Source organism: Eleutherodactylus coqui, chromosome 7, assembly GCF_035609145.1.
Source record: "Eleutherodactylus coqui strain aEleCoq1 chromosome 7, aEleCoq1.hap1, whole genome shotgun sequence".
NCBI lineage: Eukaryota > Metazoa > Chordata > Amphibia > Anura > Eleutherodactylidae > Eleutherodactylus > Eleutherodactylus coqui.
In genome coordinates, this window is record NC_089843.1 from 84,341,041 (window position 1) to 84,364,536 (window position 23,496).

At 43.3% G+C, this 23,496-nt stretch overlaps 1 protein-coding gene across 1 annotated transcript in view; it reads left to right on the top strand.

Moving 5' to 3' along the window:
* EVC (EvC ciliary complex subunit 1) overlaps nt 1-23,496 on the top strand; it is an 86,053-nt gene that overhangs the window by 15,297 nt on the left and 47,260 nt on the right. The window contains exons 3-10 of the mRNA XM_066573294.1: nt 3,078-3,161; nt 5,170-5,402; nt 9,932-10,016; nt 11,194-11,292; nt 14,565-14,702; nt 15,127-15,285; nt 17,084-17,300; nt 22,971-23,119. Coding sequence (XP_066429391.1) covers nt 3,078-3,161; nt 5,170-5,402; nt 9,932-10,016; nt 11,194-11,292; nt 14,565-14,702; nt 15,127-15,285; nt 17,084-17,300; nt 22,971-23,119 — 1,164 coding nt within the window. The remainder of the gene's footprint in view (nt 1-3,077; nt 3,162-5,169; nt 5,403-9,931; nt 10,017-11,193; nt 11,293-14,564; nt 14,703-15,126; nt 15,286-17,083; nt 17,301-22,970; nt 23,120-23,496) is intronic.

Sequence of the window (23,496 nt, forward strand, 5' to 3'; positions counted from 1 at the left end):
CTAAGAAGAGTCTTCCTCATCATGGAGCGTTGTGGCCTCTTCAATCAGTTGATTGGTGGGACCTCAAGCAGCAATCTCCACCAATCGACTTCTAATATTGTTTAGTCCCATAAAACCCCTTTTAAAATATTTCTGTCAGCTGAAAAGGGGCTTGCTGCCATTAAAGTGTAACTACACTTTCAAAAAACGTTTTATGTATCATAGGGACCTGTCAACGGTTTTGATTGTTGGCGGTCTGGCTGCTGAGACGCCCACTAATGGCCACAATTAACCAGCTGAAGTGCTCATCTGAGAGCTGCTAGTGCTCCTTAGTCGAAGAAAGGCTCATAGACCTTCATAGATCTTCAGCTAGCAGGCAGTGACTATGCTCAGATGAGCACTTCAGCTGGCTCATTCTAGCAATCGGTGGGGGTCTCAGTAGATGGAGCCCCAGCGATCAAAACTTTTGACATGCTCCTATGACATTGCACAAGTTTTTAGAAAGTACAGTTAGGCCCCCTGCACATGGGTGGAAATTCCGCGGTGGGAATTCCCGCAGAAGTTCCGCCCGTGCCCGCCTGCATAGGATTGCATTACAAAACGCAATCCTATGCAGACGTCCGTGATTTGTCCACTTGAAAATACACGAGGAAAACAAATCGCGGCGTGTCTCGCAGAGGCCCACACAGAAATGTCACTCCCGACACGCCGGTTCCGCTCTGCACATGCGCCAGCTGGGTGATAGCCGGAACATTGCAGAGCAGACACGGAAGAAGGTGAGCCACACTGGTCACTGCAGGGGCGCAGGTCGGATCCCACTGCGAAAATTCTCGCTGTGGGATCCGATCCGGCCGTCTGCAGGTAGCCTTATACTTTAAATTAAATGGCAGTTGTATATAATCCGTATGCAGTAAGCTCCCTCTAGTGGTAACAGCAGCTGACAGAGTTTTAAAATTTAACTGGATGGCTATATGAAGGAAAGCTGGTGATTTGGAGCTCTGTGTCCAAAGCACTAAACCACCCTAGACCTCCAGGAATATTAGCTATTAAAGGTATTTTCTGAGTAAAATAAATGCCTGGATGCAGAGAATAGTCTGAAACAGGCTAAAAGAACCCATACTTGCCCTTGAAATGGCCCTCTGGTCCAGATTCACTACTCTGCTCCCTGCTAGTCCTTACCTGGAAGCTGCTGCCATGGCTACATGCCCTTCACATGACTGCTCAGCCAGTCACTGGCCTTAGTGGAGTTATGTGCATGACTGACCCATTAATGCTGAAGCCAGTCATTGGCTGAACTGTCCCATGAATGATGAATGGCATATGACCAGGACTGAATTGACAGGGATCGGCGCAGTGGCAGTGGAGGCATTTGAAAGGTGAGTAGTGTTTTTGTGTTTTTACATCATTTTCTACACCCTGTCAATATTTCTGTAAACTGGAAAAACCCATTTAACCTATAAGCATCATGGACCAACAGGGATAATGGATATCAATATATATCCTTTCCTCACCCTAGGCCACCAGAGATAATAAGTATTAACCACTAAGCCACTGTAGACCCCCAGGAATACTGTAACAACCCCCAAACCACCTTATGTAGAAATGTATTAGGTAATATAGTGAGCATCAACAGGAAAGGTGGTGTAACATCAAACAAGGACATTAACAGCCTGCAGAGTCCTACCGGCATGTGAACTGCAGCCCTGCGAACTGGACACGAAACTCGCAGACATAACTGAGAAACAGACAAAAACGTTTACGCCTTTCATACGAACTTACGAAACCATACCGAACAGCAGAACCACAAAATGGACTTCATACTTGCGGACAGACATAAACGAACGTCTTCTAAATGCTCGAAACGCGCATCAAGCATACCCACCTGTATAAACAGATGGAATAGATGCACTACGAGGTGTTAGTTTGTATTTCAGCCAGGATACTTAAGCCTGCAAGCCCACTCCATGAGTCCTTGTTGTCTCGCGGGTGCCTACACTAACGAGACAATTAACCCCAGGAAACCTGCCTGCAATGTGGGACGATCCTCTCGATAGGGATGACCCCCGTGTGGGAACTTGGAGACCTACCTCGCTCTAGATGATAAAGGACCCACAGCAAGACACAATTCGCACCATATGGACAGAGAGCTGCACAGACATGCAGGAGCATGACACTGTTTACACTGAACATCCTGAACGCTGCACATACACCTCATGTCCAGCCACATGTATACAGATACACAGTAGCAAGCCACTGTTCATGGTCAACAAACAGAGAAAAGGCCAGCAGCCTCTAGCAGAGGAGCTGGTATATATGAGCAACAGACCTTGGGGATTGGTTGGCTGGACCAATCTGCACCCAGCCAGCTCAATCAACCCCCACCTGTGAAGCTATGCTGCTAAAAACCCATGTAGTACAACAGATCCTAGCAGAAACCCTAACAGAAGGGGGGATTGTTATGCTCAACAAGTCATTTGGAAACTCCCTTCCTGACTTTAACATCTTGTGTTTGCCCCTACACACGATGTCATGATGGGTGGGAGTGCAGTAGTCATTCCTCCAGCAATCAGACATTTATCATGTATATCATGTGACATCATTTGCATTATTACCTGGTTCTCCTCCAATTAGCATGCTGGAAAATTGCTCATAATCCATATCTACAAGGGTAAAATAGCAGTCTGCTTGCCCCGTGCGTATATAAAAGGTATTTAGAGCACCTTGTTGAGATGCAACCACATAAATCTCCAACTAATGGTTAGCAAGGGGGATAATCAGACACATAATAATTAATTGAAGAACAGCTTTCGTCAACTTAATAACGTTCTGCTCTGTTAGGCTTTATTTGTGTGAATAATTGGATAATGCTTCATGGTTTATTTATCTTCCATTCCCACTGGTGCACTCACATATTTTATGCCATCTCTATAAATAACTGCTATTTATATTCTTTTTATACTCGGAGATTTATTTGCTGTGTTGGGAAATAAATTGGTGTGGTTGATGGTCTGAATACTCGTACCCAAGGTCTCCCCCCCCCACCCCCACCTCACGTTTTATAGGTGCTGTGAATTATGTGTCATATGTTCTTTTTACAGGAAGGTGACCAGCTGTCAAACAATGGAGTCGCAGCCTTTGCATTAAAGGCCAAAGTTGTTTATCCCATAAATCAAAAGTTTAGGGTAAGAACTGTGAGCTCCTGTTCTCAGGCACAGAGGACCTTTGTATACGGCATTGCATATTTCATAGTACATTTATTTCTTACCTTTTTTTTTTTTCCTTCCCCCACCCATCACGGATACATATAAAGTGCACATTATGGCAGGGAACAATATATTATGGTGCTGAATGGATTTGCAATGGGCTTTAATATTCAAAGCTATTCATTTTTTACCTAATCAGAGCTGCAAGAAAAGATTGCCGGGATCATATACTTAGCATTTAAATTGGCAGTAGATGAAGAGTTGTATCTGGGGGACAAAATACTTCTATTTACTGTGATTCACCATATTTTAGGTACCCAAGACAGCAGCTCCCGACTAGAGAACCTTAAAGAAATAACATGCAAAATGTATACACAGTGTTATGCTTAGTTAAGGGTCCGAGGGGCGGTGCAAGGATTTACTTTGGTGTTGTTTGGCATGGGGTGAAAATGGAAAGCAGAGGAAATGCCCATAGAAACCAATCAGATAGGGTTCTTCAACTTTCAAAGGTACTTTCTAAAAATGAGAACTGGAATCTTATTGGTTCCTATGAGCAAATGATTCGATTTGGGATAGTTTTGATAAACTTTCTTCAACTGGTTGCTGGGCATTTGCTTCTCCCCTTTATGTTGCTAAAGGCTCACTCACATGGGTGTTTGCCATAAAATACGTAGTACACAGCAAATATGCATGTAGCGTGCATAGTTTCTGTTCATGTTAACCCCTTAGTCACCAAGCTTTTTAAATAATCGTAACTCCTTTATTTATCCATCGACGTCGCTGTATGAAGGCTTGTTTTTTGCAGGACAAGTTGTACTATTTAATGTACCATATAATGTACTGAAAAACTTTTAAAGTGGAGTAGAATTAAAATTCCGCCATTTTTTTTTAGCGCATCTTGTTTCTACGGCGCACAAACTGCAACAAAAATGACATGATAATTTTATTGTATGGGTCAGTAGGATTACTACAATACTAAACTTATATAGTGGTTGTATTTTTTTTTTTTTGCTGTACTTCTTTGATTTTTTTCAAAGACCTTAAATTTTTTTTATGCCGCTGTCTTCTCGTGCAATAATTTATTTTTTTTTCGTAATTTGTCATTAGTTGTGCGAGGGCTCCGTTTTTGGGGAGCCGTCCTGTAGTTTGCGTTGGTACCATTTTCGAATACATACGACTTTTTGATCGCTTTTTGTTACACGTTTTTTCCTTGGAGACAGGGTGACCAAAAAATTGCATTTCTGGCGTTCTTTTTTTTTTTTTTCAGATGACGTTCACCATGTGGGGTAAATAATGCGTTACATCATACTGTGATCGGGCAGGCAGTCTATTAAGCCATGCCACAGGAATGACTTGATAGGCATTCTACCATGACAGCTCTGGGTACTTTCAGAAGGCCCCTGGCTGCCATGACACTCGCACAGCTTCCTGCGATCTCATTGCGGGGGGCCGTACGGGACCCCTGAACATCGTTCGGGGGATTTAAATGCTGCTGTCAGAATTGACAGCGTCATTTAAGGGTTAACAGCCCCGATGAGCCCCGCGGCTTATCGGGGCTGTTGCTGCCGGATGTCAGCTGTAAGAAACAACCAGCTCCCACGGTGTATGAGGGGAGATCACTTAGCTCCACCCCCCCTCCTGCCCCCTCCCATTGGAATCAGCCGGAGAGAAGAGGGAGGGAGTTTAGCAGTCACGCTTATAGCTGATCTTGTTGGGGAAAGCCACAGCTAGCGAGACATTTCACTGCGGCAGCCATTACAGAGGAAATTCAGTATTGTAGGACATTTGCATTTTGTAACTACAAGGATGGCACATGGTCCACCTGGACAGGAGCCGCTCTTGTAGAGGGGGGACCCTGATCTGACCTTCATATGTCATAGAGCATATGAATAGGGAATGCCATCTTGGGACAATGCCTTTAAGGAGTCGAATAATATGCAAAAGGCCCAATAATTTACTCTTGTTTTCCCCATGTTTGTGGTTCCAGCCTCTTGCTGATGGAGCATCAAACCCTTCACTGCATGAGAACTATAAGAGGACCCAGTTACCCAACCAGATCTTTGAAGACTCTGCAGAGAGCAGCATGGAGTCCATGAGTCAGGGAGAGAAGGAAGACGGTAGTTCTACTACAACAATACATTCTAATACCAGTCTGGATAGATTCTACGAGAGGATTTTTCCTCGAATCAACAGCTTTCCAGAAGTCCTACAATGTAACGGGTAATGTAACTGCTGTAAAGTATATGCAGATAATCATGCAGCCCAGCAAGGTACAGTGAAGCCTCTTTGAGATGACCACCCAAATATGCATTAAAAAGTGGTCTTCTAAGGGTTGGTCTTCACAAAGAAGGTGAGCAGTAGGCATAATATCTGTTACAGGAAATTTGGTCACGTAAGGTAATGGTCACCTGGGGAAGGGGAGAGGGGATTAACTGTATATTAAAAAATGGACTGAATTTCTTCTCGCAACAGGTGCAGAAAGTCTACAGTCATACTACAAAATGTACAGTGCTAACTGTTATATACGTTATCCCAAAAGACACTTTTAGCCCCTAAAAATAGGAGAGCTGAAATTTGTTCAGTGGGGAGTCTTGCCACTGATACCCCACCCATCCTGAGAATGGAGGTTGTGTGTCCCCCTCTTCTCATCACTGTGAGCCCGCTGCACCCACCACAGTGACATGTAGATTGGATGGCACTGCTCCATTCAGGTCATTGGGGCTAATGGAAATGGCCAAGAACAAGCGCTCAGCTATCTCTGGCAGTGCTATGCATGGTCACTTCTTCATTTAATCTCCTCCTCACTGCAGGGGGGTGCAGTGAGCCCACAGTGACCAAGAAAGGGGATACAAGGGATCGGTGGGAGTTTCAGTGGTGAGACCTCCACTGGTCAAATTTTTATCACACCTATGGATATGTGATAAGTCAATCTTGGTATTACCCCTTTAAATGTATGGAGCAACAGTAAAATTATTAGTAACTCCCAAACCAGAATTGTGGACATAAATACAATGCATATCCCACATACGGTAGTAGATATGTCATGCAATAACATTGACATTAAAATCAATTAAATCCATTAGTCACAGAGTATTTTCACCCTTGAATTACTGCAATACTCAGTCATACAAGTGTTCCAGGTAAAGGCAGATAAAAGTAGAGGGGTTCTATGGGGGGCTCCAAAGTGATGGATAATAGTCATGTGTTCATAAATGTATAAAAGCCTTTGACCTTATATTGGACGGCTAATAATTCTTTCGTAAGGAAAGACAAATTACACCGAATGAATGACTTAATTAAGCTCTGGCTTTGGGATGATGGATGCTGCACGGACCTTATCCTGCTAGCAGTTATTTAGACGTCTGGTGGTTTAATTTCAACCACATATTTTAATATTTTAGGAAAGGTTAATGAAAAACATTGTATAGCACAAAGCATTGATTTCCCTTGCTTTAGCCAAGGCAGCAGCCATATAGTAGTATTGGGAGTATTTACTTATTGCCATTACATTATTGCTGCACTGAATGCATTGTGATATAATAGCAAACTGTAATATTACACACTGGGAGCCTGAGTAATGATGTAACACTAAGTCCTAATTAGAGATGAAGTTTTGTTTGGCCGATTCACTGAATTTCAGTTTGGTCCAAACATTTACTAATAATAATGATGGAGTGGTTTTCCTTTGGCTCAGCAGTTAGCACTGTTGCCTTGCAGTGCTGGGGTCCTAGGTTAAAATCTGAAACATCTGCATGGAGTTACTATATTCTCCCTTTGTTTCATAATAATCACCTTTATTTATGTAGCAAATGCATATTATGCACAACTTTACATGCCTTGATGTTTTCTGTCCCCATTGTGGCTGATATATTTTTGGAGTGAAGGGTGAAAACCCTCACAAACACAGGAAGAACATACAAACTCCATGCAGCTGTTGCCCTTGGTCATATTTGAACCTAGGACCACAGCACTGCAAGGCAACAGAGCTAACCACTGAGCCTCTTCCTTCTACTCCTCTGCTTGCTCTTCCTCCCCTTCTTGCGCTTGCTCCTTCTCCTTTTCTTGTGCTTGCTCCTCCTCGTATTTTGTTTCCTCCCTCCTCCTCGTATTTTGTTTCCTCCCTCCTCCTCGTATTTTGTTTCCTCCCTCCTCCTCGTATTTTGTTTCCTCCCTCCTCCTCGTATTTTGTTTCCTCCCTCCTCCCCGTATTTTGTTTTCTCCCTCCTCCCCGTATTTTGTTTCCTCCCTCCTCCCCGTATTTTGTTTCCTCCCTCCTCCCCGTATTTTGTTTCCTCCCTCCTCCCCGTATTTTGTTTCCTCCCTCCTCCCCGTATTTTGTTTCCTCCCTCCTCCCCGTATTTTGTTTCCTCCCTCCTCCCCGTATTTTGTTTCCTCCCTCCTCCCCGTATTTTGTTTCCTCCCTCCTCCCCGTATTTTGTTTCCTCCCTCCTCCCCGTATTTTGTTTCCTCCCTCCTCCCCGTATTTTGTTTCCTCCCTCCTCCCCGTATTTTGTTTCCTCCCTCCTCCCCGTATTTTGTTTCCTCCTTCCTCCCCGTATTTTGTTTCCTCCCTCCTCCCCGTATTTTGTTTCCTCCTTCCTCCCCGTATTTTGTTTCCTCCTTCCTCCCCGTATTTTGTTTCCTCCCTCCTCATCGTATTTTGTTTCCTCCCTCTCCCCGTATTTTGTTTCCTCCCTCCTCCTCGTATTTTGTTTCCTCCCTCCTCCTCGTATTTTGTTTCCTCCCTCCTCCTCGTATTTTGTTTCCTCCCTCCTCCTCGTATTTTGTTTCCTCCCTCTCCCCGTATTTTGTTTCCTCCCTCCTCCCCGTATTTTGTTTCCTCCTTCCTCCCCGTATTTTGTTTCCTCCCTCCTCATCGTATTTTGTTTCCTCCCTCCTCCTCGTATTTTGTTTCCTCCCTCCTCCTCGTATTTTGTTTCCTCCCTCCTCCTCGTATTTTGTTTCCTCCCTCCTCCTCGTATTTTGTTTCTTCCCTCCTCCCCGTATTTTGTTTCCTCCCTCCTCCTCGTATTTTGTTTCCTCCCTCCTCCCCGTATTTTGTTTCCTCCTTCCTCCCCGTATTTTGTTTCCTCCCTCCTCATCGTATTTTGTTTCCTCCCTCTCCCCGTATTTTGTTTCCTCCCTCCTCCCCGTGTTTCGTTTCCTCCCTCCTCCCCGTGTTTCGTTTCCTCCCTCCTCCCCGTGTTTCGTCTCCTCCCTCCTCCCCGTGTTTCGTCTCCTCCCTCCTCCCCGTGTTTCGTCTCCTCCCTCCTCCCCGTGTTTCGTCTCCTCCCTCCTCCCCGTGTTTCGTCTCCTCCCTCCTCCCCGTGTTTCGTCTCCTCCCTCCTCCCCGTGTTTCGTCTCCTCCCTCCTCCCCGTGTTTCGTCTCCTCCCTCCTCCCCGTGTTTCGTCTCCTCCCTCCTCCCCGTGTTTCGTCTCCTCCCTCCTCCCCGTGTTTCGTCTCCTCCCTCCTCCCCGTGTTTCGTCTCCTCCCTCCTCCCCGTGTTTCGTCTCCTCCCTCCTCCCCGTGTTTCGTCTCCTCCCTCCTCCCCGTGTTTCGTCTCCTCCCTCCTCCCCGTGTTTCGTCTCCTCCCTCCTCCCCGTGTTTCGTCTCCTCCCTCCTCCCCGTGTTTCGTCTCCTCCCTCCTCCCCGTGTTTCGTCTCCTCCCTCCTCCCCGTGTTTCGTCTCCTCCCTCCTCCCCGTGTTTCGTCTCCTCCCTCCTCCCCGTGTTTCGTCTCCTCCCTCCTCCCCGTGTTTCGTCTCCTCCCTCCTCCCCGTGTTTCGTCTCCTCCCTCCTCCCCGTGTTTCGTCTCCTCCCTCCTCCCCGTGTTTCGTCTCCTCCCTCCTCCCCGTGTTTCGTCTCCTCCCTCCTCCCCGTGTTTCGTCTCCTCCCTCCTCCCCGTGTTTCGTCTCCTCCCTCCTCCCCGTGTTTCGTCTCCTCCCTCCTCCCCGTGTTTCGTCTCCTCCCTCCTCCCCGTGTTTCGTCTCCTCCCTCCTCCCCGTGTTTCGTCTCCTCCCTCCTCCCCGTGTTTCGTCTCCTCCCTCCTCCCCGTGTTTCGTCTCCTCCCTCCTCCTCGTGTTTCGTCTCCTCCTTTTTAGACCTCTTAAGACCTCATGAGCAGAATGCAGTTCTAAGCTCTCGCTCACGACCTGAGGGTGGCAAGTTTAATCCCCACATGGTTCAGGTAGCTGGCTCAAGATTGACTAAGTCTTTCTTCCTTCCAGTAAAATGAGTACCCAGCTTGCTGTGGGGTAATAAATTACCTGAAAGTGCTGTGGAACAAGTTAGTGCTAAACAAATAACAAGCTCCCTCCTGTCCCGCTTTGGGGGCCCAACTGCTGGGATCCTCACTGTTGCACTGCCTTTCCATTAATTTCAGTGGGAGCCTGGAGAGTACAAGCGGTCTTGTGTAGGACTTAGAGCTCTTGCTCAAAACACAAAGGCCAGTTGTAACCCATACAAGATATTAATTCCTGCTTTCTTGTGAAATAAATAAATTTTTAATGCCACATCAGAAATATCGGATTTTCTGTATGCTTTTATGGAACTTTGTATTAACGTTCTGCTTTCATGCACCAAGTATGAATGTGCTTTAGTGACTGAGTGAGCTGTATTTCTTGTTATATTAGCTTACTAGCGTAAGAATCCTCAGCCTTTTAGTAAATGTGGGCTTTGGAGTGTTAATGTACATTTTTATTGTAATGAAGGCCAATGATCGAATTGTCTGTTCTTATTTATGTTCTTCAGTTGTGATATGAAGCTGTGTCTATACAGTCTGTGTTTGCAAAGTTTACCTCTTATAGAGAATGAACTTCGGCAAGAGCAATACACAGTAAGTGCAGCAGAGCAATGCATCTCTAATAGCAATGTGTGATTGTTCTCAGTGCAAGAAACCAAGTAATCTTGTACATGTGATACCTTTTTAATGGCTAACAAAAAAGCATGATGTTACAGTAAGCTTTCGAGGATGTCTCGCCCCCTTCGTCGGGCTGTTGAATGAAACTAGTTTGGATGGCACATAATTATAACCTACAGATGCAGAGGGGAGGAAAACACATTGCTCTTGATCTAAATAAATGTTCTCACACAGAAATTTGAAACTGTTTTGCACTCAAAACTTAAAACAACAGACAAACTGAGCTGAGCCATAAATCCTAAATCAGTCCACTGAGCTCAGGACAGTTTTATGATGTCTTATCTCTCCTTCAGCCTAAACATGGACATCTACAGCGTCTTGGGAGGAGTGGCAGAGATTCTCAAAATATGTGCATCCTTAACCCAACACCACCTCCCCCCCTCCCCTCCCGCCCCCCCACCCGCGCCCGCCTCCATTCACAGTAAGCATACAGCCGTTCGGAAGTGACCGACTACTGTTTACACTGACCGGCTGGTCGTTCCGTTTTCTGCATGTAGAAACTGAACAACTCTTGTTCGGTCGCTGCATGCGTTTACGCAGGATAATTATCGTTCAAATTTACACAGGAGTGCAGGAATCTCAATAAATTTGAACGTCCCACGGAGAAGGGCCTAAGAGTTTAGTAGAAGCAGGTAGAAAATAATTGTAAATCAGGACTCCCTGCAGTGACTGCCAGATGAGTTTATGCGCAATAATTAATTTGACTAGGCAGAGCTGCAGTGTAAAGCATAGAGGCACTATGCCACAGCCTGAGCCACTGAATCCCCAGATCACAGCTCTGTCCTACTAAAGGGAAAAAAGCAGCAGGTAGCCATTACTTCTAGTGATAACTCATAGTTCTTATGGCTGAACATCTGCATCGATCTCCTTATAACTGCTCTCCGCCCATATCCTTTGAATCTATATGGGACATGTTTGTCTTTCGCTTTGAATATGTACTTTAATTTGATATTGGAATTGGGAATACATTTTTTTGCAGACTATAGGTCACAACATATGTCTCTATTAGTTGGGAATAAATTGCTCTGCTCTACCTCCTGAGCCCTGTGCGCGCTACAACATTGATTTTTCCTCTTTTAATCTTTTGCTCTAGATGTTTGTACAGATTCTCCGTATAAATCTGACCAACTTACTGCTGGAGAAGAAGATTGATAGAGACTTGTACATGCACATTGTTTCCTCGGAGGAGACGGTAAGATGTCACATTGCTCTAAATCTTAGTGTATGTGGAATTTGTTTTTACGTATATTGGGGGGTTATAGTCCAACACTTTACTTTCCTATATCTGTTTGCATGTTTGATTGACTTTTAAGTTCTGTTTTGCATTGGGGTTTGTCGAGGACTAGTAAGGCCTCCTGCAGACGGGTGGAAATTCTGCCGCGGGATTTCCTGTAGAATTTCCGCCCGTGCCTGCTGCCATAGGATTGCATTACATAATGCAATCCTATGCACACACCTCGTGAAAACACGCGGAAAACAAATCGCGGCATGTTCTATTTCTGTGCGGTTCTCGCAGAGGCCCACACAGAAATGGCACTGGCACTGTCTCAGTTCCGGCACAGATCATTCGGTATGGTTTCAGGTTCATAGATTTCTGCACTTGGCGACACATGGTGATACACCAACTTGCTGGGACAGTCTCCGAGTTGATTTGCAATCCGCTGCTGAATGTCACAGATGGCTTTGGACGTCCAGACTGACAGAGGCCTTGGTTTCTTCATATTTGTAACAGACTGATTTGGCACCATTTCTGACCCAGGCTCTGAATACAACATTTAGCAGGTGGTTTTGTATCGTGGTACTTGTCGGTGAAAGCCTCTTGTGTTTCCTTAACCCCTTGAGTGGCACGCCCGGAAATTTTCCGGGACGAGCTCCACTGCCCATAGCGATAAAGCCCGGAAGATTTCCGGGCTATGTATCACTATGGGAGCTGCAGAGCACAATGCCACAAGCTGTGACAGTGTGCTCTGCCTGCACAGACCCTCAGAGAACAAAGCAAGGGCTTTGAAAAACCAGCAGAAGATATTGCCGGCATGTCGGCAATGTCCTGCTTTGTTTACAGGTTGCCATAGAGACCATGGGCTTGTCAGAAGCAAGCCGATGGTCTCTGTGGCAGGGAGAGCTTGGTGCTTGGCTATCAGAGGACAGCTAGGTACCAGCTCTTACAGCAGAGATCAGAGAAAACCTCCGATCTCTGCTGTGTTAACCCTTTACATGCTGCAGTCTATGTGACTGCAGCATGTAAAGGGCTGTCACTGCAGCATGTAAAGGGCTGTCACCATCAGACTCCCGGAATGTGATCAGGGGGTCCTGATGGGCCCCTGTGGAAGTCCCCTAAAGGGACAAAAAAAAAAAAAAAAGTTTAAAAAAAAAAAAAAAAAGTTTAAAAATTATTTAAAAAAAAATTATAAAAACACTTAGTCTCCCTTTACTTTGTAAAAAATCAATAATACAATCACACATGTGGTATCCATGCGTCGTAATGACCCAGAGAAGGAAGTTAATACATTATTTAACCCCTTCATGACATGGCCCCTTTTTTTCTTTTTTCCCCCATTTCTTTTTTTCCTCCCTCCTGTTTAAAAAAATCACAACTTGTCCCGCAAAAAACAAGCCCTCATATGGCCATGTCAATGGAAAAATGAAAAAGTTATGGCTCTTGAGACGCAACTGCAAAATTAGTTGAAATTCAATGATTAGACCATTTTAAAAAACCTGCCCTGGTGGGCACGACAGGGTGGTAGGAAACCCGCCACTCAAGGGGTTAATTCATCCACTTTGCACTTAGCCTTCCACAATAACTATTCGCTGCTGCGGGGAGAACACCATCGGCCAGATTTATGAAATGTGCCTAAAAGAAAATCTGTCTCTGTTGCCCATAGCAGCCAATCACAGAGCAGCTTTAATTTATTATACTGCTGAGGCAAAACAAAAGGACTACCACTTCCTCCAAACATTGTGGTCCCGGGGATGGAGGTGGGCTACTTTTCAATAGCCCATCCTGTAGCTGTGCCTAGTTCTACGTTTCAACAGAATTCAATATAGAGGGCAGCAATGACCATCGCTAAGTGATAAGAACATAAAGACATTGGATCTTCTTTTAAAGATTTGTCATATGATGTGACGTGTGTGTGTGTGTGTGTGTGTGTGTGTGTGTATGTATAAGCAACCAGTGTCAGGCAGCTGCTGCCAAGACAAATAGGATCATGGGGGGCATCAAAACGGTCTAGAGGGACATGATGAGAACATTGTTCTTCCTCTTTACAAGTCACTGGTCAGACCACACATGGAATATTGTGTACAGTTTTGGGCGCCGGTACTCAGGAAGGACATTGCAGAGACTGAGCAGTTACAAAGGCAGGTAACTAAAATAATAAATTGAATGGGTGAACTACAATACCCAGAGGTATCAAAATTGGGATTATTTAGTTTAGAAAAAAGACGGCAGAGGGTCGACCTAATAACTACACTTCGTGTACTTCATAAACCCCTATAATGATGGGATATTCCAGCAGGATAATGTACCGTGCCATCGGGCCAGGTTGTCTATAATTGGTTAGAGGGGTATCCTGGAGAGTTCCTTTGAATGGCATGGCCTTCACACTTGCCTGACATGAGCCAAAATGAGCATTTCTAGGATAAGGTGGAGAGGTCCTTTTGAACCCGAGATCCTGCAGTTAGAAATACCACAAAGCTGGGAGTGTCGGAATCCAATAAAACCTCCAAGAAACCAACTGTCCTTGAGTCAATTGCCTGGAAATAGCTCTGACGGACACAGGGGCCTATAACGATGGTGTCACCTGTATTTGGATGGCGGATAGTGAAACGGTTCGAGCTGCTCATGTTTGTCACACAATCAGGCGATCCCCTTGACTGGTAGTTTTTCGAGGTCGTCCTGAGCTTAGTTAACTTGTGTGTGTGTGTGTGTGTGTGTGTGTGTGTGACCTCATGCATCCACTGGTCCCAACACCTCTTAACAGTCTGGCAAGACCAGCCCAGGTGGTGGGGAATTCATTGATACGATCATCCAACTTTTCATATTCCAATATTGCGCCTCCTCTCAAACTCTGTTAACGGGGTAAAATCTTTTCGATTGCGTCATGGAGGCGTCTAGTGGTCAACAAGCTCTACACAAGCAGAAGAAGAGGTCACTACACACAAGTAGCCTCTAAGCACTTTTTATAGGCAAAAAACCCTTTTTGCCTATAAAAGAACCACTTTTAGGGCCTCAGGTGGCAAGACCGTTCATCTAATCACCCCACAGTTCTAATCATTTGCATATGTACCTGAGTTTGGAAGCAAAACGACAACTCCTAGGTGCTTGATTGTTTTTATTTTATTTTTTGTCGAAAAGTGTAGATCATGACATTAAAAAAATAAAATAAAAAAAAAGATTTTGATGGAAGAACTTGATATATAAAATAAGTCATTTTCGGATAACAGATTTAATCCTTTTTAATCCAGGCGCTGGAGGAACTTGAACAGAAATACCGGACCAGGTTGATGTCTAACAAGTCCTCTCATGGAAAAGGTTCAGAAGCTCAAACCATGGAAGACATTGAGAGGAGGGAGAGAGAATATTCCGACCACCTCATACGGAATGTACGTGTAGAATATGACGTGTAATCTTGTCTGAACACCTCCTCACTACATTCACTTTATGGACCACTGCCGTAGGGTTGACTCAAACTATTACTGATCCTGAAAGCAAACTGTTGCCCTCCAATTGTTGCAAAACGGCAACTCCCAGTTTGCCCCGATTGTTGTTAGTCTTTGCTAAGGGAATTGAGACTTTACTTAGGTTGAAGACTCACATGGAAGTGAAACATGGTGTCTACCATGCTACAAATTATGGGTCCAAATTTTGGATCTGCATTTAGGATGGCAATCCTTTTTTGCTGTGACTGCATCAAAATCTTACCATTTATGAATAGTATATGCCTTATTATTTCCTAAGACACCTTTGTATTGTTAGCAGTTGTCCATTGTGCTTCATTGAAGCTTTGTGTGCATTGTTTCCTTACAGTTAGAAGGATTCTGGAATCAGATTGAAAACGTCCATCAGTTACTTCACGACAAAGCAAAATGTTCCTATGATGAAGCTGAAAGGATAATGATGAATATGGTTCAGAAAATGATCATTGTTGAAAGCATCCTATATGATTCGCAGGAGGAACTGGCGATGGTAATTTATATGCCACTTGTAGTATGCATCTTACATTCTAGGGTTTTTACAGGAGTAGAAAAATAATATACGCAGGGAAAGGTTAAAAATACAAAAATAAGCCGCCTTTGGTGGCTTTCCAGGCGAGCACAGGAGCCCAGGTCTCCACCACTGCGATCTCAGAAAAAGCTGCAACATAATACATGCAACTGCTCAGCTAATCACATGAATTAACGGTCACATGCTGTTCATGGCAGTATCACTGCTAAAGCCTGTGATTGGCTGAGTGGTCACATGTACAATGAATGGCTCATGACTACCTCCCGCTTCTGCCAGGATCGGAGCAGCAAGAAACAAGGCTCCTGCATTGGACCTGGGAGCCACTGTAGGAAATGAATAAGGTTTATTTTTCTTTTTTTAACCTTTCTCTGCCTCTATTATTTTTTTCTCCTGGAAAACCCATTTAAGGTGATTTATTAGATTTATGAATTTTGTGAATTTTTTTTTTTGGTTGGGATGTTTAGTCTTAACATGTTACATAACATACCCAGGTAAGTGGCAGAGCTATAGGAGTTGCAGTTGTCACCACTTTGCAAAATGTTGGCATTGAGCTCCCGCTCCTTATTTTTATTAGTAGGGAAACGCAGAATAGCTCAGAAAATTCAAACCAGAAGTAAAAATTAGGACATGTACAGAAACAATATATGCTAGAACTGAAAATTATAGAAATAAAACAATGGGAAATCTCATCATTAAACAAAGGGTAAGTTAGGGTGAGCATTTGGATATGGATATAAAGGGTTGTTTAGCTTCCAGGTGTTTTAGTGCAAATACTCTACTTTCAAAGAAAGAAAAAAACTATTTGAAGGGGTTTTCCAGGATTGAAGAAAAGAGTTGACTTTTTTCTGTTTAAGCACCACATTTACCTATGGGATATATCAGGGGACAATACAGAGATCTCTCCCATCATCTATTTATACACAGGACTGTGACTGTAACAAATGAGCATGTATACATTAAGAAGGTTTTGTACACTGACAAAGGGGGTTCTTTTCTGTAAGAGCAGTGAGAGTGTGGAACTCTCTGTCTGAGGATGTGGTGATGGCAAATTCGATGAGAGTTTAAGAAGGGCATGGATGCCTTTCTTGGGTGTTACAATATTACATGTTATAATAACTTCAGAAGGGTCGGTAATTCAGGGATTATTCCGATTGCCAGATTGGGGTCTGGAAGGAATTTCTTTCCCTTAAATGGGGAAAATTGGCTTCTATTTCATTGGGGCTTTTTGCCTTCCTCTGGATCAACATTGGGGGGTAATAGGCTGAACTGGATGGACATATGTCTTTTTTTGGCCTTACTTACTATGTTACTATGTGTCTGGTATTCCAATTCTGTCCTATTGACTTGAATAGGGATGAGATATAACATCAAACATATTCCAGAGAAAAGAGTAGCACTGCTTCTAGAAAAAAACTAATCCTTTTTACTAATCCTAGACAACCCCTTAAACTTTTAGTTGACAGGAAATGGGAAAATCACTCTGGTGCACATTCTGGACCCATGCACAGGCTTCAGTGGAGAGTACGTCTATGCGCAGCCACTTCCCCATCAGAAGGAGAGACTGACTTCAGCCATTATTGGGACTGGCAGGGGTCATAATAGTGGTACTTGTGCCGATGGAACATTTTTTTGCATATGCTATTTCATTGGGTCCTTTATGGATCAGTAAAATTGCTAGAACACAAAACTCATTGTACTTTGTTGTGATGAAATTCTAGAAAAAAATGTAATAATTGACTGTATTGTGTATTCCTGAAAGGAAATCCAAGAAAAAATGATCCGCTGGGAACACATGGCGAAGGTAGTTGACTCCTTGAAGTATCAGATACAGGAGGAAAGTGAATGCAGACTTAATGCAGTGTCCAAAACGCTGGAGCAATTGACCATAAAGAAGAAATTGACGGTGAGGCAGAAGGAGCGGCACCTCACAGAGCTCTTCAAAGACTTTTGGGAGGAGGTGTCACGATATAACAAAGGTATGGTTTTATGATGCTCAATGGGTAAGATTTTACAAAGTTAATGCTAAAGTAAGCCATCAATAATAGTATCAGTATGATCTCCCATCTTACAGCATTTTATGCTTAGATATTACACATTAGTGTTTTTTTTTTTATCGAGTCACAATGTAGTGCCAACAAAGCTAACCATCAGTGCCCATGAGGCCTCCAGAGCTTCAGTCAATGCCATCGTAGCTCCCACATTTCCAGAAGGTGTCCAAGTGGCTCCCACAGCTCCAGCCAGTACCCACGTGGTACCACAGTCCAGTCAGTCCCACTCAGCTATAGCTGGCCTTAGCTACATGCAATTGCACAGGGTGCTTGTAGGGGGAACACTGGACAAATATAGGCAGGCTCGGAAAGGCTGCCCAGCCAGATCTTCCTTCTCCATGAGGCAGCGGTCTTGTGGAACCACATGAATCATTCTCCTCACGGCTGTGGCTCCTTACCTATGATGTTCCAGGCCTCCACTGTCAGTCAGTCAGCGCCCTTGCAGCACAATTGTTTAGTTCTGCTACTATATGTATGCCATGAGCTTGGTTTTGGTGTTGTATCTTTGCAATGAGCTTGATTCCGGCATTATATCTATGTAATGAGCTTGGTTCTGATGCACGAGTTATGTTCTTACTAGGGGCACGCCAAAAATAATTCAGCAAAAGATCCCATCCAACCTAAGGTCAGCAGTGCATACAGCCCCCACAGATCCAGTTGCAGAGCCCTATGGCTTAGTTCGGAGACCACGCAGCACCTATAAATTTATTCTGTGCCTACATGGCCCCCAACAGCCCCTTTCGGTTGCCAAAGTGCCTCCAGCAGCACACAATCAATGCCCTACACGCTGCTCAAATGAATACATATAATTAAAGCTAATACGCAGAAGAACTACAGAATAACCTGCCCTTTCGTTTCTTTGGATTGTATATGCTAACATCTCTATAAATAGGTGTTCTTATATAATCTTGACCAGCGCATTAAAGTTTATACTGTATATCCTGCGTGTATCTGTGGATATAACTGCCATGTTCTATAAACAAGGCTAGACGCCAGACTGAGCGCTCGAGGGGTATTCACTGCAGTGACTTCAATTTAACCGAGGTCAATGTCTGTTTATATATTATGTGCAACTAGAGGAAAGAAATGTACTATTAACCCTCCCTGTTGTCAATGACAGGGGGTTATCTGTTTGGGAGAACTTTCCATGTGGTTCTGAATAATATATGGGGTCACGATTGGGGGGATTCAAGTCTATTGCTTCACATATGCTGTCAAGAATGACCATTTATCATCATTAGCCAAAATATCTCTTAAAGGAGACTGTAAAAAATATTTAATCGCTTTAGAATCTGGAAAATGCAAGGTCTTTATCAGCCTATATTAGTACTAATCAGGGGCGTAGCTAAAGTCTCATGGGCCCGGGTGCAAGGGTTTATCTTAGGGGGCCCCCAACTTCTCTTAACCCCTTAACTCAGAGGCGTAACTTGAAGCTCCTGGGCCCCAATGCAAAACCAGTAACGGGCCCCCAACTATAATGCTTTATTCATAGTACTGGGCTTCCTATATGGAGAAGAGAGGCCTTATGGGCCCCCTAAGGCTCCTGGGCCTGGGTGCAACCACATCCCCTGCATCCTCTAAAGTTACGCCCGTGGTACTAATCATGAAAGAATAAGGTGAAGCATAATAGATGACGATGAAGGTTCTAAACTTTCTCTAAAAACTTCATCTGCCAAATGTCCCCTTTTAATTACAGATGAAAAATGCCTCTTATTTGCTTACAATCTTCTGTGGGCTAAGTGGAATTGCTAATTTAAACATGCATAGCTGACTAAGCATGAAGGAGACAGCCCTTGGTCTAATATCGGTCCAGGCAACACCGAGTCCCATATCATAACTAATTAGAGTATTTAAATTGGATGGGAACGTTGTCAGTAAGATACATGGCAAACATTACTTGGATCTAGTGCTTAAGACATATCCAAATGTATTTGCTCACGGTTTTTCTAATTACCAACCCTTCTATTGCTCAAAGCAATGTCAGCCCAGGAGCTAGGAGGCCCTTGATGTGTATGCCGGAAAGCATTTTATTGAGTCATTGCCCGGTGGTGTAGATATGAGTCTCATATGCAAAAATTTTTTTATTTTTTTTTTAAACGTGCAAGCGACTATGACTATAGGCAGAAATGGGAACTCGGTGCAAGGCATAACATTTTCATTTGTGGAGCTATTTTAATGTGTTGATCATGTCATCCATTGTGTTTCCTGAGCAAGTATTACATGCTGCTAACATTGCTGTTTATCGGTGTCCTCCTGATCAATGTGTATGGTATTGCTTAAAGTCTATGGCCACTTTCAGTGCCAGTCTTAGGTTTGATGGAATTTTCATTCTGCATCCCCCCCCCCCCCCCCCCATCATAAGAAAAAAAAATTCTGTATTCTGCTTGTACCAAAAGCAGCACATCCACGTCAGAACAGCTCAATAAATAAATACTGTACCAGAACCAAGCTCACAACATAAGTACAGCACCGGATCCCAACTCAAAATATTAATACAGCACAAGTCAACCCTTAAGTACATTGATACAATACCATAACCAAGCCCAGTGTTATCAAAGGGGTTGCCCAGTTCTAAACCATTGATGGCCTATCCTTAGTAGATTAGCAGGAATCTGCCACCTGGGATCTCCACTGATGAGCAGTTCATCAGGCCGACGTATTCTTGCACTGCGCTGATTTCTGAAGGAAGTGGTAAGCTCTGTTCCCACTGCAGTGGCCAGGTGTGGTATTACATGCAAAGTTTCTCTTCACTTCAATGGGAACTTTACCTGCAATACCAAGTCTGCAGTGGGAATGGAGATGTCCACTTCACGCAAAAATCACCTCATTGTATGAGCACTCCAACCCTGAGAATGGCAGATTGGTGGGGACCTCAGATGGCAAACCTCCACTGATCTACCATGGACAGCCCATCATAAAGATGAGCCATCAGTGGTTTACAACTGGACAACCCCTTTAATTCCATCCTCCTCATATACAATATAACTTCCATCCTTATCTTTCTAGCTCTCACAGATGTCGTCATCCAGGTTTTGTGCAATTTTTAGAATCCTACTCATATATTCCAATTAGTTTGTTTTTACGCCACGCTCTCCCCATACAGTATATTTCTGCTGGTAATAGGAAGTGATGAGATGAACATGTATTCCCTTACTGACATGACTAATTTAGCTTATTTTTCCAGTTAGAAGCATTGAACTTGCTGATATTACATATGACAGCTCAACTTGTTTTGTTGACATCTCTGTGATGGGTAGGCGCACGGCTTTCTGCACCGCTACCTCTCTCCCGCCATCACAACACGAAGGCATTGTTCACATCACCCATTATTATCATGGGTAGTTCCAGTCAATTCATCCTTCGCTTCTCACGGCATATGGAGCCAGCAGCTGTGACGGCAAAGAATGGGACTGAAAATATACTTCTTTTACCATAAATATGAGGGGAAACATCAACAATACTCAAATTTTTCTCAATTTCTTCCGCTTCTTCTACCAGAAAAATAAGGTTTATATATAACCTCTGGCAATGTGTACAGAGCTCTATAATACCCAACGACTTACAGAAAGGCTACAAGAAGTTGTCACCTGCAGTTTCATTGAGATTTCGTTAAGGTTCAGTGCGTTAATCCAATAGCTATCTCCTCGGGGCATCTGCAAATCTATATTTCATTCCAGAGATGGGGCGGCCGTGTACAGTGTTTGACTGTGAATAGGAACAGGGATATCAATGGATAAAGGGATTAAGGCGAGATCTACAATTCATTTATAGGTCGTGTAAAATCACATTGAACACAATTGTTAAAGCTGGAGCTTGTCCACACAGAAATGAGTGTGTAAATGTTGCAGGTTGAAAAGAGCATAAACTAAGGGATCGGACGGGAAAGAAGTCAATCTTGGACAATTTGTATATGTGCAATCAGTTTTTGATAATGTTATATACATTTTTTTCTTCAATAAAACAAGGATATGGCTGCTTTCTTCCAAAAACGGCACCATCGTTGTCCATGGGTTGTGTCTGGTATTGCAGCGCGGCCCTAATTAGCTGACTCATGAACAGTAATAACCATTTGCAGTGTTGAGTGAACCAAAAACAGTTGAACCCTGTTTTGGGTTGAATTTTGATAAAAGTTCAGTTCGGTGCAAACTTGAGTCTCGGTGGGTTTGTCTCTGCTGGACCCACTAATGACATGTTTTTATGGAGTTCACGGTACAGTAAAAATGACCCGTTATATTCTGTAGGATTATGGTGATACCAAATTTATATAGTTTATATGTAACATCACTTAAAAAGCTTTAAAAAAAAAAAAGTGCTTCTGTTGCCATTTTTTGGACCTACATTACTTTTTTATTTTTCCGTTTTGTGCAGGGTTGTTTTTTTGCAAGGTGACCTGTAGTTTTTATACTATTTTGGGGTACATATGACTTTGATCGCTTTTTTTGGTCCACTTTTGTTTGTTGGAAATGGGGTGGCCAACAAAAGTGCAGTTCTAGCATTGCATATTTTTAATGATAGCGTTCATCGTGCAGGATTATTATTGTGATGTGTTAATAAATTGGACTTTTACAGACGCAGTGATACCAATTTTTTTTTATGTGACCACTGGGAAAAGGGAGCAGTGGAACGTTTAGTATTTTTTATTTTTCAGCTTTTAATTTGTAAAAAAAAAGTCATTTCTTCGACACTTTACAGGACACCAATTCTGTTCTTTCTCTTCAAAATGTGATACTTTTTGGACAGCTTGGAAAAAGCCATTGCTTTATCTTTACTTTCCAGCCACAAAATATGTTGCTATTCCCAAAAAGGGATCATTTTTGGAAATAGCCATTGCTTCTTCTATTACCCCCATGTATGCATAAACACTGGCAAGAATCTGACACCAAAAAGGGTTAATATTTTAACTTTTAAAAAGCATAAAAAATCTGTCAGTTTAAGCAAACTGTTAGCTACCACCGGGTACCATCCTTTTTCCCCACACATGTTGAGATGAGCTTTGCCTTAAAAACAACTCAAAAGTATTTGGATGCACTCCTACATGACCTAAAAGTGTTACATAGGGCTTTAATAACTCTTAGACATTGTTATATGCCAGTTGTAAGGGTATTGGTGAAGTTCGGGTTCGCACTAATTCAAGCCAAACTTTTTGAACAAATTCAGCAAACTGGCTGAACTGAACTTTTGAAAATTCGCTCATTACTAGTCATTCGTAATACACTCTTAAAGTGGCTGTCTCATTAAGGCAACACCTGCCCATAGGCTTTGTGGATATGTGGGCATATGGATGTCAGAGAGGAGAGTGCCCATATAATAAGCCTATGGGGCTTGAACCATAACAAGGCCACTAGGCAGGAATTTGGCAGCCCTTATAGACAATGGATTTTTTGCAGATGCAACAAAGAAGTGACAACTTGAGCCATTCTGTGTCACTTTTACTAATACATTGAGTCACACAATGGAAAGTGGAGAACCAAGGAGAAACCCAGAAACACTTGGAGAACAGACTCCATGTAGATTTCGACACAAGGTGTCTGTCTAATTTAAATACAGGAATGTTAAGGGGGTCTTTTTCTAATTCACTCATTGTGGTGTCTTCTGTAGATTGCTATCAACAAACCAAAGCTGCAATAGCTGAACACTTGGGGCATCGCAATAAACTCATTGAAATCCTACAGAAAAAGCAAAAAGAAGAATGCTCAAAATTCTTAGCCGGGGCTGAAGGGTCTGTAGATGCAGATGACTTTATAAAGGTAAGACTGATCATGATTGTATTCTTTATAGAGACCTGACCCGCAACCCTTCTTGTCTCCCTAAACGTACCCGCGAGGCTAAAATGAGATTTCATCTATATTGTCATTTCCCTGTTTGTACTGGCTGGGAGAGGACTAAAGAAAAAAGTGGGGCTGATTCTTCAGAGATAGCCTAGTATTTTCAACATGGCGGTAATCATCATTTCTAAGCACTGAAGCAAGCGTTTAAAGTGTTTTCTGACTTTTTTTTAAGAAACACAAACCTTTAAGACATTTCTATAACCTTAAGACATTGTGAGCACATTTTTAATTTTTTCCCATTCTTTCTATTCTGAGCATGCATCGTTATTTTCATGGCCTTCTTCCTTTTGTGGGCT